At 42.3% G+C, this 18,025-nt stretch overlaps 1 protein-coding gene and 1 long non-coding RNA gene across 2 annotated transcripts in view; one reads left to right on the top strand and one right to left on the bottom strand.

The window, feature by feature from the left end:
- LOC147253587 (uncharacterized) overlaps window positions 1–2,453 on the top strand; it is a 20,787-nt gene extending 18,334 nt beyond the window's left edge. The window contains exons 2-3 of the long non-coding RNA XR_015118563.1: window positions 1,900–1,994; window positions 2,170–2,453. This is a non-coding gene — a long non-coding RNA (uncharacterized LOC147253587). The remainder of the gene's footprint in view (window positions 1–1,899; window positions 1,995–2,169) is intronic.
- sntb1 (syntrophin, basic 1) overlaps window positions 1–18,025 on the bottom strand; it is a 44,519-nt gene that overhangs the window by 22,296 nt on the left and 4,198 nt on the right. Inside the window, exon 2 of the mRNA XM_086218842.1 lies at window positions 7,800–8,037. Coding sequence (XP_086074968.1) covers window positions 7,800–8,037 — 238 coding nt within the window. The remainder of the gene's footprint in view (window positions 1–7,799; window positions 8,038–18,025) is intronic.

Genomic DNA, 18,025 nt, shown 5'->3' with positions numbered 1-18,025 from the left:
CATGTTTGACTCAATTGAAAATAGGCGCTCGGTAAGAACAATGAAACCAAGCGCATAGAAATCTGGTTGTATTCAAGTCCATTCAGAACATGAGAAAGCGCTGGCCGTGCATTCTCCGAGGGCCATCTGACACAATGCTGTCTCCTGCTAAATTTCCATAACTAATCTCTTCACATCATATGGGAGTATTTCTGGCCTCGATAGAAATGCATCTGTGGGAGGCTTCTTGATCTCTCTGAACAGCTCTTTGATTGTGTGCGTACTGAATGTGAATTTTTTTAGAAAGGTACATGTCATGGGCTGTAGAGTGAGGCGATGTGCTGTTGCATTAATTTGTAGCATCGGTGCAGTCGGAGTTCATCTCCTGTGACAAAGGTGCTCTAAACAGTAGAAACTGAAGGAAAGTTAGTTTACCTCCGATACCCTTTTGGGAGGAAGTTTAAATATCGAAAGTGAAGATATACATTCTAATTATCTGCAATGAAAATGCTGTTAAGGATGTTTTGACTCCGATGTTTAGAGGGCATCTCTCCTTAAATAATTTAAGAAGCAGGCCAACCACAGAATATTGATTGATTATATGAATTTAAATACGGTGTCGTGCGCAGTCGACGCTGACCTGATCGCAGAGAAACAGCCAAATTTGCAAAACTAAAGGTGAATATTGAATCAAATCAATCGAACTTTAACTGTGAAACACCAGAACTAAAACTGTACCATGAGTTTATTGTGCGGTAAATTTAGATTTGCTAAAAAAAACAACAACAACAACCATAGATTATATCTGAAAGCAAACATTATTTAGTTTGGATCCTTTAAATACAAACTTCTTCTAAATATCTTTTTCATGTAAACCTAAGTCTCTAACAAGGAAGAGCACCAGGGTCTGTGATGACACATTGACAGTGCAATGATGGGATGATTTGTCACGTGGCTGTCTGTTGTTACTGTGGCATACGTGTTTGGAACCACAAGCAGCGCACGACACTTAAATAAATACAGTTAATTCATGTCAGGGCTGGTCTACTGCTGAGACTTCTTCATGTTTGAAGAAGGCTTTTGTTCCAGGAGGCTGGAGCGGTGAAAAAGGAGGCTATAAACAGATAACCAGAGTTCCAGGACAGATTATTTTACGTCTGAAACCGACGCAAGTTCCAATCAGTATCTGAGGCAATATGGGTTTACTGGGAGCACAGGTTCAGTTTCAGCCTCCCAGCATGAATGGGACTGGTGTGTTTACCACCAACTGTGTGAAACAGCAGCACTCTTCTATTCAGCTGCTCTTGGTGGTGGTGGTGGTGTGTGTGTGTGTGTGGGGGGGGGGGGGGGGGAACTACCTCAAACTCAGGAAGGTTTCAACTTTCAGCTTTTCCTTTATTCACAGACTCTAGGGACCTAAAAAAAAGGCTAAATAAATGTGATGAATTGGCTCTTCTCTCAAACCCTCAGAGGTGAGAGAGACCATCTAGATTCAGCTGCAGGTGTTATAGTGGCTTAAAAATAGAACGGCTGGTAGAAGGTGAGATGATAAAGGACAGGCCATAGCACAGACCACTCTTATTGGTTATCTTGAAGGATTTTTTTTTTCTTATTCTAGTTTGATTTAAAAGTACTAGAACTCTAGGCAATGGAAATATACATGTTATGTGTTGGAATCAAGATAGTTCCTCACAGGCTCACACTACATAACGCTGATTGAGTCTGTTCCTACGTATAGAGATGGCATTTATTGATATAATTCATAAGAAATATGAGCCCAGTATTGTTTAAATTCTTGTGCCTTCAATTGAGCAAAATCAAATCAGAGGCTTATTTTGAATCATTGGCAAATATTCCTTCTGGTGGCATTACAAAGCTCTCAAACATGGTTAGAACTCATCATATTGTTGCTTGTTTCAGGCCCACCCTGCTTCTGCCTAAATCCAGATGATGACTCAACATGGAATAACTGCCGCTGCAGTGACAAGTTCCAGCTGCTTAAGACTCCAGTTACTGTAAGTTCCCAGTCAAAGCCTTCTGTCGCTGCATTATCTATTAATTCATGTTCTGGGATTTTAGCAGGTCAAAACATTCAAGTGTCTAATAGAGTTTTTAGTAAGATATCACCACATTCCCCAAATTCCTGGGATTGTAACTCCGTGACACTATGTTCTTCTTTCCTTTGAGCAGACATTCATCGGATTGTGAAGAGGTCACTACACACTGAGAAGCAAAAGCAACGCTAACCATCCACAGCTGTATGACCATCGGATTTCCATCTCAAGTTTTATGAGGTTCTGTGGTGTTGGATTGTCTTTATAACGCTGACCCGATTTCATTCATAGGCGCACTGGCAGAGACAATATCTGTTATATCGGGGAATGTTGTTTTAGGAAAGGATGCATCATTCCAGGAGACTCAATTACAACATGTCCTGCACTCAGTGCTCCTGCTGAGGCCTGCAACTCTGCAACAGGCCCTCCTGCTAGGATTTGTGGGGGGGGGGGGGGGGGGGGGGGGGGGGGGGGGGAGTCTGTCTGATTGAGCAGCTCCTTGAAAAGTTGCAAATTCGCCTTCATAGATTTTGTGATTCTTTCACTTCGTATCGAGCTTTTCTTTTGTTTGAATAGAGACTGAACAGAAAAGAAGTGATGAGAGTAAAAGCTGCAGGTGACAAATGGATCCAATTATTTCAGCCTAACAAAGGTAGGACAGTACACACGCTGAATAATACACGTCCTTGTTGCTAAATGTTGATTTTAGTTTTAGCACCAGATTCTGCGACCTGTCCAGGGTGAACCCTGCCTCTCGCCCATAGCCGCTGGGATAGGCTCCAGCCCCCCCCCCCCCCCCCTACCCTTAATAGGAACAAGCGGAAGAAAATGGATGGATGGATGGACCAGATTCTGGAGTGAATTTCAAGACTGTTTCTTGTGTCATTTTGTTTTCTTGCAACACCATCAGCCTTGTAATGGAGCGCGCCCTTTGCCTGTCTATGTCATGATAAATGTACTAAATGTGCAGATGTATAATTAAATCAGTTCATAATAAATGGATGTGACTGCCCTCTAACCACAACTTACAGCTTCTGCAACTACAAAACTACCTTCATTCCAAGTGCTTTAATTCCCTAAATTGTGCGAGGGTACAATAACTAACAGTGACTTCACCATAAAATCATTTGTATTTGTTTCGTGTTATTTGTTATTTAGGCTTTACATAGAAGTCATTGCATGGTCCAATCAACCTGCTTGCAGTCCCAAGCCAAATTTTGGTGGCAACCTGGCAACCTGCCCCAAATGATTCTATTTCATATTTTAGCCTTGATGCTCAAACACAGAGAAAAGGTGAAGAAGGGCATTGTTCCCAAACCACCACTTAACTGTCACCTGCAGTATGAAAAAATAAATAAATAAATGTAGAAATAGGCAGAGCGGGAAGTTAACCTACTATATAAAAAGATTTGCACCCTCACCGTTTTAAAGTGCTCCCTGAGTCACTTCACCCTGGCGCCAGGCCCGTTTCAGGCTTATACAGTACACAGTTTAAACAACAGGAATCCCTTAGAGGAGCGCAGGACAAAAAAACAGACAAACAACAAAACTGTCACGAAACATAAAATCCCTTGAACAGCTCTACAAATATAAGTAGGAGAGAGTAAGATTAGTTTTGCCCTTAACTTCGGCAGATTACACAGGAACTTTTATATCACACTCAGAACAGGAACATTACACTTCATAATCTACAGTGAATGCCAGCAGCCATGTCAGTTGATTCAGAGAAGCAGACCACATTTCTGCTTGCATTTCCTCATTTAAACATTGACTAAATATTTACCGGTGAGTCAAGTCGTGCTGGGGGCGAGCAGCAGGAAGGGCTCCACATAAAAACATGCTGGCAAGTTTGGCGAAGGACTTAATGTTTGTCTATTATTCTGCCCTCCAGCCTTATCAGAACACCAAACACAGAGCTCTCTGTGCAAAGCTCACTTTGGGATATTGACCTCAGGTTCCTGTATAACTGCCCAACCAATAAAGTCACAGTTATGGCCGACAAAGTGAATGTTCAACCCTTTTGTGCTCTTAAACAGCTTAGTGCTTCAACTGAGATTGGTGTAAGAGCAATTAAAGTTTTTCTTCCACTGTCTCTGGACTTTAACGTTCTAATTAAAGTCCAAAACCTGTTTAAAACACTTTTTTTTTTAAATAACTTGTTAAAGTTTGGAAGTTACATAACTGGTATTCACTGTCCAGACCAAATGCTACTTTATCAAAGATTAACTACGTCCATGCCACCCACTATTGTAAAAACATCTAGTTCACGATGAGCACTTTTTCTCCCAATTATCCTTTTTATTTGGATTTTAAAAAACTCTTCCCCCCAGTTACTGTCTGTTCTATAAATATCAGGGGTAAAAAAAATTGATGAGGAATCTTTTAGGTGCTAGATAGGCTAGTTTGGTCACACAGACATTATCAGGAAGCTACTGGATATAACGAAAGGACGTTTTCACTCATTCATCTGCTCTGGCAGGACGAGATGTTGCTGAGTCCACTGATATCAGGTCTGTAGGCTAAGAGTGGTGCGAGGTGTTGGAGTGAGCTGGTTAGCTAGTAAGCTAGCTTATTGCAAAGATACAAGCAGTGGGAAACATTTTGTCTAATTTATGAAAAGTTAAAAAATAATACGTACATACTATACACCTCTAAAGAAGGCTACTATTTTTACAATATTTTTTTAAGCCGTAGAAAAAAAAAGACAGGACGAAAACAAGACAAAATTTCGAGGAATGGCGCAAACTCAAGCTAAGTTCTGCCTACAGACCACAAACCTTGACAACTTCGATAAAAGGGTCATAATTAGCTAGTTTAGTAGGTGTTGCTTGACATTAATACTTTTACTAGCATGATTTGACATTGCTCTGTTTGATTAATGTCATGTCAAAGACGGTAACAGTGAGCCTTCTATGTAAAAGATTGTGTTATACAAGGCTGCAGAGGTCTTGGAAATACCAATAAGTCAGTTCTTTGTTCAATGAATACATACACACACACACACACACACACACACACACACACACACACACATATATATTTCAAAATTCTATTACAATTAATCTTAGGAAATAAATAGACAACAAGACAAAGTAATGAGGCATTTGGATTATATATAACTAATTTAGAGCTGCACAATGGTGCAGTGGTCAGCACTGTCACCTCACAACAAGAATGTTCCAGGTTCCAGCCCCCGCTCCAGCACAGCATTTTTCTGTGTGGAGTCTCCATGTTCTCCCTGTTCCTGTGTGGGTTCTCTCTGGTACTCCAGCTTCCTCCCACAGTCCAAAGACATCAAGAGGGGACGAGGCTGATTGATACTCTAAATTGACCGTAGGTGTGACTGTGAGTGTGAATGGTTGTCTGTCTCTATGTGTTGGTCCTGTGATGGACTGGTGACCGACGTTCCCTCTAACGTCTCATGTGTCTGGGCGCACACTGAGGATCACTGTGAGCAACATGAGTCGAGCAGGCTTAGCACACACCTGTTCAACACCTGGGAGCACAGCAAGGTACATGGCTTATTAAAAGAATCACATTACAGCAGCAATTTCTATTAGTTTACTTTTAATATTTTCGATGGTTTACCTCTCGACCGCTGGGCTACCAGCTCTGGCCCGTCGCCGTCTCTTATCTCCGCCGCACTGTTGTCGGCTAGCTAACCTGCACGATCCACGCCGCGTACGAGCGGGGCACATACGCAGGAACTGCCAATGCTGTGATTGGCTGCGTAGCCTAAGTGAACTGTATCGTATCATTGGCTGGACACCTGTCACTCACTGAGTCGACGCGCTGCAGAGATTTTCTTGTTCGCTGAGAATGTGCGAGCGCTGCGCAAGCGCGCAGTTTAGAGGGAACATTGCTGGTGACCTGTCCAGGGTGAACCCCGCCTCTCGCCTGAAGGCTGCTGGGATAGGCTCCAGCCCCCCCCCCCCCGTGACCCTTAACAGGTGAAGTGGAAGAAAATGGATGGATGGATGGATGGATGGTATTCCTGAACAGCTGATGTATCAGCACTGACTTGCAGGTTCAAATGTAGTCAGTACCTGAGACAAACTTAATGAGACAGATATCAGGGTGCCCAGATCACATTGAGAGATTGAAAATAAAAAAGGAAATTATGATCAACAATATTAATACAAAGAGAATTAAGCACGCATCCTCAGACTGTGATAAAATGTTGAAAACGAAAATTGCTTTCTGCCCCCATGCTGCTTGATTGGACCATTGTCATATTACCAACCAATTAACTCCATGACAGCCCTCACAGACAACCCCCCACTGTTTGAGAATTATCAAAGCGGGTCTTCAAATGTCTGTCTTTAAGAAGAACTGATAAGGGCCTAAAAATGTTGGAAGATGCATGATTGTGACCAACGAGACTAGATTTTTCTATTCTACCCCTGTCATTCGTTGGAGTCAGAGATCGAGACCTTTGGACGGTTCATTTTGGTCTTTTAGCAGTTTTGAAGTTGAATTCGGGAGCATTGGGCATAGAAGTTAAACATGAAAGTTAGTTCAGGAACAGGAAAGCTGCACTGCCATGATTCTTAAGCCTGGTTTATGCTTCTGCGTCGCGTCGACGCTGTACCTACGCTGTCGATGCAGACTCCTACGCGGACCCTACGCCGTAGCCGGATGTGCACCTCCAAAAAATCCTGACAACACATCGCGTTGACGTGTTGTGACATGAACGTCAAGAATTGTGATTGGTCCGCTCAGAGGAGGTCGCCGAATGCATGAAGAGGTGGAAGAACCTCAGTGACAAATATGTGCGTCTCTGGAAGACAATGGCCACAAGAAGTCATGTTTGTCATGCTCAAAGTTTACAGTTTGATTCATGAAAGCAAACAGTAGTTCAGAGAAAAGCACTGGACTTCCTGTTGTAAATAGTTTTATTTTGGAAACCGACAAGAGCCCCCCAAACCATACAAAGACACATCCACACCGCCTTGCGGCTTGGCAGTGAATTGCAGAGCAACGCGTTCGCTCGACACAGAACTTCGATTGCTCAATGACGGCGTAGGGTCGACGCTGTCGCCGCGACGCCGTCGCCGAAGCATAAACCAAGCTTTATACTACTGTAGTCACTTAAACATTCAGCATTGCTGCCCTCTTTTTCTTTCAAATCACAACCAACTATCCTGGTAATATTGTTATATCCAGCACCGGCTTGTGCCAGAGGCATTCAGTTTCAAAGAAATTGAACGCAAAACACACCGCCGCTGAAGGACGGGTGTCAAAATATCCGCACCTATTATTCTCCATGATACCTCCCCTCACCGGCAGCAGCTGCTTGAGGCTGCACCGTGGCCTGGTACTTGACACTTACCACCATTCCATTCACCAGCCTCGCCGTGTCTCTCCTTGCTGTAGCACTCTCCTGACATGTTCTATGGGTGCTATTGGCGTCAATCGAGCCGGTGACTTAAGCACCTAAGAGCCTGCTAGCTATTTCCAGGGTAATTTCACCACCATTTTGTTTCTGCACTTATCTTGGTCATTATGCGGTCCACAATACATGCTGTATCTGTTCATTTGTGCGCGCGCACACACACACACACACATATATATATGTATGTGTGTGTGTGTGTGTGTGTGTGTATAGATAGATAGATAGATCGATATAAGCCTTTATTTTAAGAAAAACAATGCTTCTTGGTGGAACTGTAATAAATATTTCAGAATTTCACAGGATTCAAGGACTACACGTCCACGTGACGATCAAATGATAGACAGCGAGTCGTCTGATGGCGTGACACCCACCTGTTGTCAGGGTCTGGTGTGGTCATGGCTCTGGTTACGTAACACATCTTGAGGGGTATACACCTCCTGTCGCCCTGCAGAGACAGGGAGGGCTGGGGTGGAGGGCTCGCGGGGTCCGAGGAGGAGGTGATGGGAGCGCTGCCGAGCCGGGGGGATTCCGGAGGGGGGGTCTCCCATCCGATCTCTGACACTGGGGAGCCCTTTTTGACGTATGGTGTGGCCTCTCGCATGTACTTGACTAGAAAAGAATATAAAAGAGATTTTCAGTGAAAGCTAAAGGTTCAGACACATGAAAGAAACTCAACCTGAGAATGAGACACTCTTTGTCAACCTTATTTAAACACATCAATGGGGAATCAATACGGATAAAAGCTTCCGGTTGTTTTAGGTAAACAGCGGCAACTTTCGCGAAGTTTTTCTGTGACAGTTTTGGGTCTAATATGTGAAACACACACAGATTACCAACTCGGTCATTTCCTGATGTTTTTTGGGTTACAACACTGGTTTTGTGCGTGTTAAGCGTCTTCTTAATAATGCATCAAAAACTACTACTAACCACCACGAATTATTAAAAAAAAAAAAAAGTTAACCGAAATAGATTCATTACATTAAAAAAAAGCTCAAAATGTACTACATCAAGTTGATCAATAACAATTTTTAACATACTATAATTACAATAAATGGCATTTTATCCGTCTCCTGATTTTAAAATTCCGGTTTTTCATTTCATGCCTTGATTGGTTGAACACAAGAAGTCGCTCTTTCACTCTAAAGTCCATTCTCAGCGTCAAGTTTCCACATCTTTCTTTGCTAAATATTAAAGCAGGACTGACCTTTAACATTTGTGTTATATGTTCTGCTTATAGAGCCGCTTCTTAAAATCAGGCTTTCAATGAGCACGGAGCAAACAAATTTCAACTTCAAGCGATGAATGTGAAAACAGGCTTCCAGTGTCAAACTGTGAACAAACATCTTCCTTCACAGTGAGGCTCAAACATTCTGTCTCTTTGTGACTGCAGAGGGAATCGTTTTACCATTAAACACTGAGCACAATTTGAATCCAAAGCATGTCGTTTCACTTGGGGCAGGGATTTAATATCAGACTAACATTGTGTAGGTCAGAAGGATGTGAAGATACCATAGATGCTGTGATATGCAGTAGAATTAGAAATGTTTTTTTTCCTGCAGTGGTCTGTTCCCAACAAGCATGGCCCTTGACAACTGGAGAATAAGAGCTTTCCAGCTCAGGAAATGCCTCTGATACGAGGTAAACAGGCAAGCTTCTCCACGGATCTCACGTTATCTGGAAGCATCCTGGTCCTCTTTGCTGCTCTAGATCTGTTAACTACTACACAGGAAGTTGTTTCGTGCTTCCACTGGAAGTCCACTGTTATACAGCAATAAAGAATTCCTTTGCAGTGTATAACATTAGTTGGACAGAACTGGCCAAATGTTGAGAGTGTAGCAATATTTTAATATTTCCCCCCCACCAGTATAAACTGATGTGTAGTCTGTCCTACAGAGGCTGACTGTCGAGGTAGACGATTAAACAAAGATCTATGGCTTCCTTTTCTGCATGTATTCGTTCACAAAGGGTTAAAGCCGAGCCAGTTCCTACGACAACTTCTTCTATCTGTGCTATGGGCTATTTACACGACTTACTCACCACTCTCCTGTTTTACTAACTTTATATTATCCCCTTAAGTTACTGATGTCAGTATTTCTTTAAATTGTTCTTCCTTTTCAAAAAATTATATTCTCTTGTTGTTGATTGACAGCTTGTCTCTGAGCCACAGGCTGTGCTGATAACCCTCTGATAAACTCTCGAACCACCCAGTAATTCCTGATTGGACAAATGGACCATCTTTTAAAAACCAGTAAAACAGAATCTTTTCTAAAAATGGGGATCTGGTAGCAAAGCTAAACCGCACGTGTTGGCAGAAGAAAGAAAAAAAAAGACCACGTTTTTTTTTCAGTGGCAAGGCAGATTGGATGCTCGGTTTGCTTTGAATGCTTTGAGTCTTTGGCTTACCCCGAATGCTCAATAGGCATATCCCACTGTACACGCTGTATATAATTGGGATATGGCTGGTGGCCTTTATACTCCAGCGTGTGAACTATCTTCAGTGGAAGCATAGAAGAGCCCTCCATGACTGTTTAACAAGCCTAACTGCCAGCTCACACGCAACGGCGAGGAGGAGATGGGGGTGATGCGAGTCTGTCCTCAATGGCCCTCCAATGACGATGTGATGCAATTGCAAAGAAGAATAACCCACACAGTCACATCTGCTATCAGATTAAAGAGCTGAAAGAGGCTGATGGATTTGTCAAATCACAGCACAATACAAGGGAATTCTGCGGAGTGAAAAAGACCTAATCTGCTGCAGACAGATCAAGACAACCTTGTCTCGTACAAACAGAGTTGGTCTTGCTTGTTAAGGGCCGTACAATCCTGTGGTTTAAATTTAGGCAAGAAACGGCAACACTGTTCTAATAGCTGCACAAACACAAGGATGCAAGAAGCACACTTGTTCGGTTTCATTGCTTGTGTTCTCTTAAAAGAAAAAAAAAAAAAAAAAGGGCGTTAAGCTTTAAAAGTGGAGGTCCAGAAGGTAACAGCTGAGTGTCGCTGCAGCTTCCTGTCTAATGACTCGTCTCATCCAACTTCCAGCACTCGACGTGATTTAATGCGATATGAAATGAGATGAAGGCAATGAATCACGTTTACGGCTGCTCATTACACTTTCTTCCAAATCCATTAATATAGTGATTATTTTCTTAATTATACAGTTTGGTCTATAAAAAGTGAGAAACTGGTAAAAAAAAAAAAAAAAAAAAATTTTAAAAGGTCACTGTTTCCTAACCTCCTGTTTTACCCACGACCCAAAGACGTTTTTAGTTTGTGGTGAAGAAACCAGAAAATTTTTGAGAAGCTGGAGATCAAGAATGAGAATGGTGAGTTTTTGTTTTCGTCAAAAGTCGACCGAGTTCTCGCGTACCAAACGACTGGTGCTAGAGCTCATAGCTGCCGCTCTTACCACAATTCAACCATCACCACTGTTGATGCTGCAGGAAATGCGCTTCACCGATCTTCTCTTTTCAGTTTGTTCATTGAAACGATCACAAACAAGCAGTTGAAAGACACGTTTCTGTGTTGCTCTTCAAAAAGTTTAATCAATACTTCAGTTACGATACTCATATATAAATACTTCATTCAACTTCAAAATAAGACTATACTTTCAGTTTACTTTTTATCCACAGCAAAATTATAACCACACGTACTTTGCTTACACCCAACAGATGTGTTAAACATATATCCTGTTTATTAGTCGTATTTAAAAACAACTACAATTAAGTTTGGCTGTGTAATCAATATAGAGTGGATTGCAATGAATAGGAAGCAGCATGGCGGCGAGGTAGCGTGACCTTCCAGAAACCAAAGGGTCGCTGGTTCGATCCTCGCTTCCATGACCATGTTGAAGTATCCTTGAGCAAGATACTGAACCCCTAATTGCTCCTGATGGAGCTGCGATGGACCAGGGTGAACCCCGCCTCTCATTCAGTGTCAGCTGGGATAGGCTCCAGCCCCCCCCCCCCCCAACCCTGAACAGATAAAGGGTATAGAAAATGGATGGATGGAGAAAGTTTTTCAACTTCAAAGGATAAGACTGTTTAAAAAGGAGGGATTTAGGACTAAATTGCTGGAATGTTGCATTTCTGTAAGAGGAACCGGTTTGTGAAACCATCTGAAGAAAGAAACTAAAGATTCTAAATCAAACAAGACATTTAAAAAAACAGGATCATTAATGACATGAAATGAAATGAGTCAGGTTTGAATAGCATACTAAATGTTATTACAGTTTAAAAAAAAAAACAACATGAACAAAAGGGATGTAAGACGCTGTGTTTACTTTTATATTGTGCTCTTTGTGAAATGATTTCTTGGCATAAAGGGGAAGAGAAAATTAAGTTTTTCTGCTTTCTGCTGCCTTTTCATTCAAGATTTGGAAAAGTTTTGTGCTTACAGTATGTTCTTTGTTCTTTGACAGATGAATGAAATGAACTAAATCTGAAATAAATAAATATTCCTGCCCTTGGCTGCACGGTGCAGTGGTCAGCACTGTGGCCTCACAGCAAGAAGGTTCCAGGTTCGAGTCCCGGCTCCAGCACAGGATCTTTCTGTGTGAGTCTCCATGTTCTCTCTGTTCCTGTGTGGGTTCTCTCTGGTACTCCAGCTTCGTCCCACAGTCCAAAGACATCAAGAGAGGACGAGGCTGATTGATACTCTAAATTGACCGTAGGTGTGATTGTGAGTGTGAATGGTTGTCTGTCTCTATGTGTCGGTCCTGTGATGGACTGGTGACCTGTCCAGGGTGAACCCTGCCTCTCACCCGTAGACGCTGGGATAGGATCCAGCCCCCCCACGACCCTTAACAGGAATAAGCGGAAGACGATGAATGAATGAATGAATTCCTGCCCTCTACAGAAGGTTACGAAGCCTTACTGTACAATACAGAAATGCATGGTAAGGCATACACAGAGAGTCAGTGTGAATGCAGTTACTTCACTGCAACATTGTGCAATCAACTCTTACTATAAAACGTCTGCATTATAATTTTATTATTACCACAATAAAAGTGTGACATTTATTTCTCTTGAACTAGCAGTTCAGAGTAATTCACAGCTGTAGTACAAAATAAAAGATGTTAACTATTTGTGTACGAAGGGATTCTATACTTGTACTGTACTTAAATATAGTACATTGATATTAGTATGCTTCCTACATAAATTACAGTTAGGATACATGTACTTTAACTTCACGGTGTTAATTTTAAGACAGTTAATTGCTACATATATAAAAGACGTAATCATGAGCTGCATGTCTTTAGTGAACTTTAAAAAAACTTGATAAATGGCTCACTCTTGATGTTTTGCGTCATAAATGTACAGCTCACAAACAGAATCAAGCAATTTAGACAAACACAATTACTAGTAGTTGATTTTTTTTTAAAATTCTTTTCTAGTTAGTTGACATTTACAAAGTAATTCCACCAAAACGGAAATGTACACTCACTGCCCGCCGTCACAGTGCCCAGGAATAGAACTGTAAGTGTTTCCAGCGGAGGGGGAAAATAAATGGGGTGGAGTCCGTGTGATCATTACACTGTGTAAATGTGTGGGCATTCCCCAGGGTCCTGTTTCTATTCCATTGCAGGACCAACACAGCCAGCTCCGCATAATTGTCTAACATGCACGGCAAGAATTTGGAAGTTGAGAGGGTTCGTTCTACTTGAGCGTTAGTTTGCTGTTTAAGAAGTTTCCATTTTTCCAACTAGTGTTTGAGAGCAGCTTGCGAGCCTGCAGCTAAATCTTTTTCATTGTGACGAGTCTCAACTCATTTAGAAACAGCGTCTTCCTGTTACGGAGGTCCCAGTGCACGTATGAATGACTGTATCACCAAAGACCAGCTGTCCATCTCCCTATTAAACACCCATTCAGTCAAAACCCACTTCATTATTAAACTCTACTCAACCCCATTCAATTACACTCTTAACAAATGTGAAAGTTTGTTTCCTTCTGATGCGTGACTTCCACACACACACACACACGATGAACAACACACACACACACACACACACACACACACACTCCCACACTCATTATTCTATAACATCAGGTGTAATGACTTTATCTGTCTCATTCTGTCTCTCTTGCTTAATAACATCTAATGAGGTCTGAAGTCAATGAGCTTCTGTCCATACACTCCTAATGGTAATTTATTCGATGAGAGGATGTTCTGCTCTCATTAAACCAGTGAAACAGGAGTTAGAGGGTTTAATGCAAAGAGAACCCAAGACCTCGGATCGTAGAGTGAAGGCTTTCCTTGTAGGCTCTGAGCAGGTAGCTGATGACTACGGCTGCACAAAAGACCCTCACAAGTTTTTGGACCCATATCTCAAATATCACCTTAACAGAACAATGAGCGGTGTGTGAGGGAGGGAATGAGACTGAAAATATTTCAAAGTTGATGTAAGTAAATCTCAGCGGCAGTAGAGCTCCAGCGAGAACAGGGAGAGCGTTTCAATGACCTTCGGGAGAATATTGGACTCAGTTGACGTTTGCTTAAATTTCATGACATTTATGTTTGTCCAGATTAATGAAGACTTTAACGAAACTGATTACAAGATTCAAAAAGGAGTTCTGTGGCGAAATGGAACTGGGCTGGGAATGGGATTTATTATTCACGCAACTTGACTTACATGTCTTTGAATAAAGCCCAGAAAAGTGTTTTTGCATCGATATAGGTCATTTGATTGTAAAATCTAATCGCTTTATTACATTGCTATTTATTCTGCATTCGTGTTTTTCATAATTTGTTTCGATAGAATAGATCGTGTTCATGAGACTGCTAAGGACAGACGGACAAGTAACCTGAACACCAAATACCATAAAAGACATAGAAGTAAAACCTGCATGCAAGCATCCATTCATTTTCTGCTGCTTATCCAGGTGGTGGTGGGGGATTAACACCCCAGCTCCTCCTGTGAGACCCCTAGTTTCCCCAGACGAACCGAGGTACGTAATCCCTCCAGCGTGTTCTGGTTCTACCAAGGCCTCCTTACAGTTATACGTGCCTGGAATACCTCAAAGAGGGGGCCTCCTATTCAGAAACCTAAACCACCTCTAAACCTGAAAGAGCAGCGGTTCTACTCTGAGCTCCCTCTCAAAGTCTGAACCTTCTTTCTATCTCCAAGTCTCAGCCTAACCACCTTATGGAGGAAACTCATTTTGGCAGCTGGAATCTCATGAAGTCAGTTTCTGTCAGTCACTACAAAAAGCTTGTGGCCATGAGGGTTGCCATTACTGCTGGTAATCACATCTACAACTACTACCATGGAGGAGCTTCTGAACTGCCTCAGTCCTCCACCAGGGACTTAGGTGAGGCTTCCCCAAGTCAACCAACTCTGCCTCCATGGAGGGTAGGATGGCTGGGATAGTGGTTCCTCTAAGTCTACCCTTCGCCACCCAGGGATATCCCTACAAAGATCAGCAGTTGTCCTCCTCTGCTGTCCTCAGCCACAGCCAAGCCCTGCTTTCACTTCCGGACCAGCCTGCTGACAGAAGCTTTTCTATGAGGCCATTCAAAAGCCTGACTGACAAAAACTCCTCCACATTGGTGTTTGTGGCTTTGCGACTACCGAAGTCCCCGCTCCTCTGGACTCATGGTATCTATCTGCAATTTCGAGAAACTCTCAACTCACGCAGGCCTGAAAGAACCCTCATGTTTTGCTGCTTGACTGTGGGGGTCCACCAGCGGACTGATGTTGTTGCACATCATCAGTTAAAAGCCTTGCTGCATGATACATGATTATACATGTTGAGAACAAGGACATGCAAGTTCTCTGAGCTGCCTGCTTACTGAGTTGTTCCTGACAGTATACGAAGAAGCTGTTTACTTCTTCTGACAAATGTTCAAAAGGAATTGTGACACAACCCTACTTCTTATGAGTCTTTTTGGTTACCCTATTTTGACTACAGAAGTATTAAACCATTGCTGAATAACTCCCTTTTATTACATCCATTGCAAGAAAACAAAGCATATTGAAGAGAATAAACCATAAGGTCACCTGGGGGGGACAGGAGTTTTTGTCATCTTCAAACAAAGCTAAAAGGAAAAAACAGGTCTTGTGCTTTCATGTCTGCTGTAAAAACATTCACAGAGGACAAGAATGAATGATTCCCTCCATTATCTTCACCACAACAACAGCTACTGAACCACCACCATTGTTAATGTCACCATTATCATCTTCATCCTCTCGTCGTCAGAAAAAGTTAACAACAAAAACAGGCAGCCGATAGTCACATCCTCTCTCTCTCTCTCACACACACGCGGACACACGCACACACACACACACACTGTCTGTGTAGGCTAAACTGCTGATGACTGAACTCGATGACACACAAACACATGACAGCAGCACACACACGCATCCCCGTCCAGGTGCCAGGTGATGAAAGGTATGGATTGTTGGGAGCTCAAGTGGGGGTCTTATCAGACATTGACTCATTTCCTGCTGGCTAAAGCGTGCCAGATGTCATCATTGTGTTTAGCCCTTTTTATTCATCACGTTTCGGGCTCGTCTGATTTTTTTTTACAACTGTGAAATGATGAGTGTGTGTAATGAAATTCATTCATTTTCCCGGAGAGCATAATTGTTTTCTTCCTCTTCTCATTAACTTTTAAAAAAGGGGCTGCATTCCTCAATATGGGGCCTCGAGTTCGATGTTTAAAAAAAAAAAAAAAAATCAGTTGGACCAGTGAAGGGGCTGCAGCTAACGATTGTTTTCATTGTTGATTTTCCCAATTAAATGTTCAATTTCTGAAGAAACGGTTTGGTTCACAGATACCAACAGATAATCACGGTAATAAAGCCTGCCATGGTTTCTAGATTCTACAGGAATCTTTTGGGGTTTTGTTTCTCTCTTTTTGTTTTCAAACTGTAGTGCAAAGCCCAAAGATTCTTAACCATAGATGGGTGAATACATTTACGTTATATTTAGGGGCCTGCCATCGGAAAAAACATTGACATTTGACAAATGTAATAATGAATGAGAACATCTCTGGGTTTCAACAACATCGGTTAAAAAGTACCGACACTGTGAGGAGATTCGGCAGTTGAAATTTGTTTTCTTCCTAAATGGACACCTGAGTTTTAGATACTGGTCAATGCAGAGAACTGATCTATATTTAAAATAAGTTTCAACCAGGCCGGTTAGTTCAAGCACTTAATCTATAACCTAACGATGTAACCTGTGACTTCAATTTCAACGCAGGATTACTTATAAGTCATGGAATCCCTGCAAGTCTACAGCAACATTTATAATTCAGGAAAATCACGAGCACACTGATGTACACGTCAACTGGGTTTATACGACTTTAAACCCCGACGGTGAGAGCTCGACCTCTTCAGACGGACCGACTTACACCATGAGCAAACGTTACTTCACCACTCTGGTCTTTATTGATCAGGTTCCTGATGAATTAGCCCCTTTTTAAATCTTACTTGAACTCTCTTCTGATATGAAAACATACACCGCTAGCAAAAAAATACACCAGTCAGCCAAAACCAACCGCCTGATCAGGTGCAGATCCCCCAAAGCAGCTGGTGCGGCATCCACAAGGCGGTGGCAGCAGATCCGTTTTTTTCCAGCAATTTCTGACATCTGTTGGATCAAACCCCACAAGTCATCCTTCACTCCTACGAGCCCATCGATGAGCCGCTGCAGACCACAAGACCAGCTGTTTGTCCACAATTTGTCCATTGTTACAGTCCCTCAGATCCCCCTTACATTTGATCCTTCCATTTAAAGGACTGACTGTTCACTTACTGCCTCGTGTATCCTTCCTCTTGACAGGTGCCATTGTAACTCGATAATTAACGTTATTCACTTCAATGCGTGATTGATGTCGGTCTACATTACGTTTTCTTTTTATTCTCCTCCGCTTTCTCACCCTGTTGATCTCTGCCCCTCTCTTTCCTTCTGTATACCTGTCTTCCTCCATTATCTGTCTTTCTCTCTGCCCTGCTCTCCTGCTCTCTTTCTCCCCAACCGGTCAAAGCAGAAGGCCGTCCCCATTGAGCCTGGATCTGCTCGACCTTCCTGCCTGTTAAAGGAAGGTTGTCGTCGCCGCTGTTGCCTGATGTGCTCTCTGATGGAGAATTGTTGGGCGTAGGTTCATAGAAGGAGTGTGGTGCTGGACCTGCTCTACCTGTAAAGTGATAACTTTTGTTCTGATGTGGCGCTATACAAATAAAATTGACTTGACTTGACATTATCTGGATCCCATGAACAAGAAAATGGTTTAAATTACTGAGGATTTGCTTTGAGCTCCCTCTATGCATTTAGCTGTCCTTTATGCAAAAATGTTACTTGCTGGTCCACGTGATTCATCATTCATCTCCAAACCACGTCTACAGGCAACAACCAGAACACCTAAAAACAGCACACACGCAAACCCTAACAACCATACTCAAGGAGGGGTGAAACACTGGAACAGAGCCACGTTTTTTCTGCCTTCCTGTCTCTCGTCCAGGACTCTGAACTGCGTGGCCCTTTTTAAAAGTTAATTAAAAACAATCAAGTAACTCAGAAGACTTTGGGACAACTCAGGCATTCATGGCATTGTTCTCATTGACTCAGTCATAAAAATCAATGACAAAGCA

The sequence above is a fragment of the Aulostomus chinensis genome, chromosome 11 (assembly GCF_037954235.1).
Source record: "Aulostomus chinensis isolate RoL2024-O1b breed Wild chromosome 11, RoL_Achi_v1.0, whole genome shotgun sequence".
NCBI classification, from domain to species: domain Eukaryota; kingdom Metazoa; phylum Chordata; class Actinopteri; order Syngnathiformes; family Aulostomidae; genus Aulostomus; species Aulostomus chinensis.
This window is presented reverse-complemented; position numbering and strand designations above follow the sequence as displayed.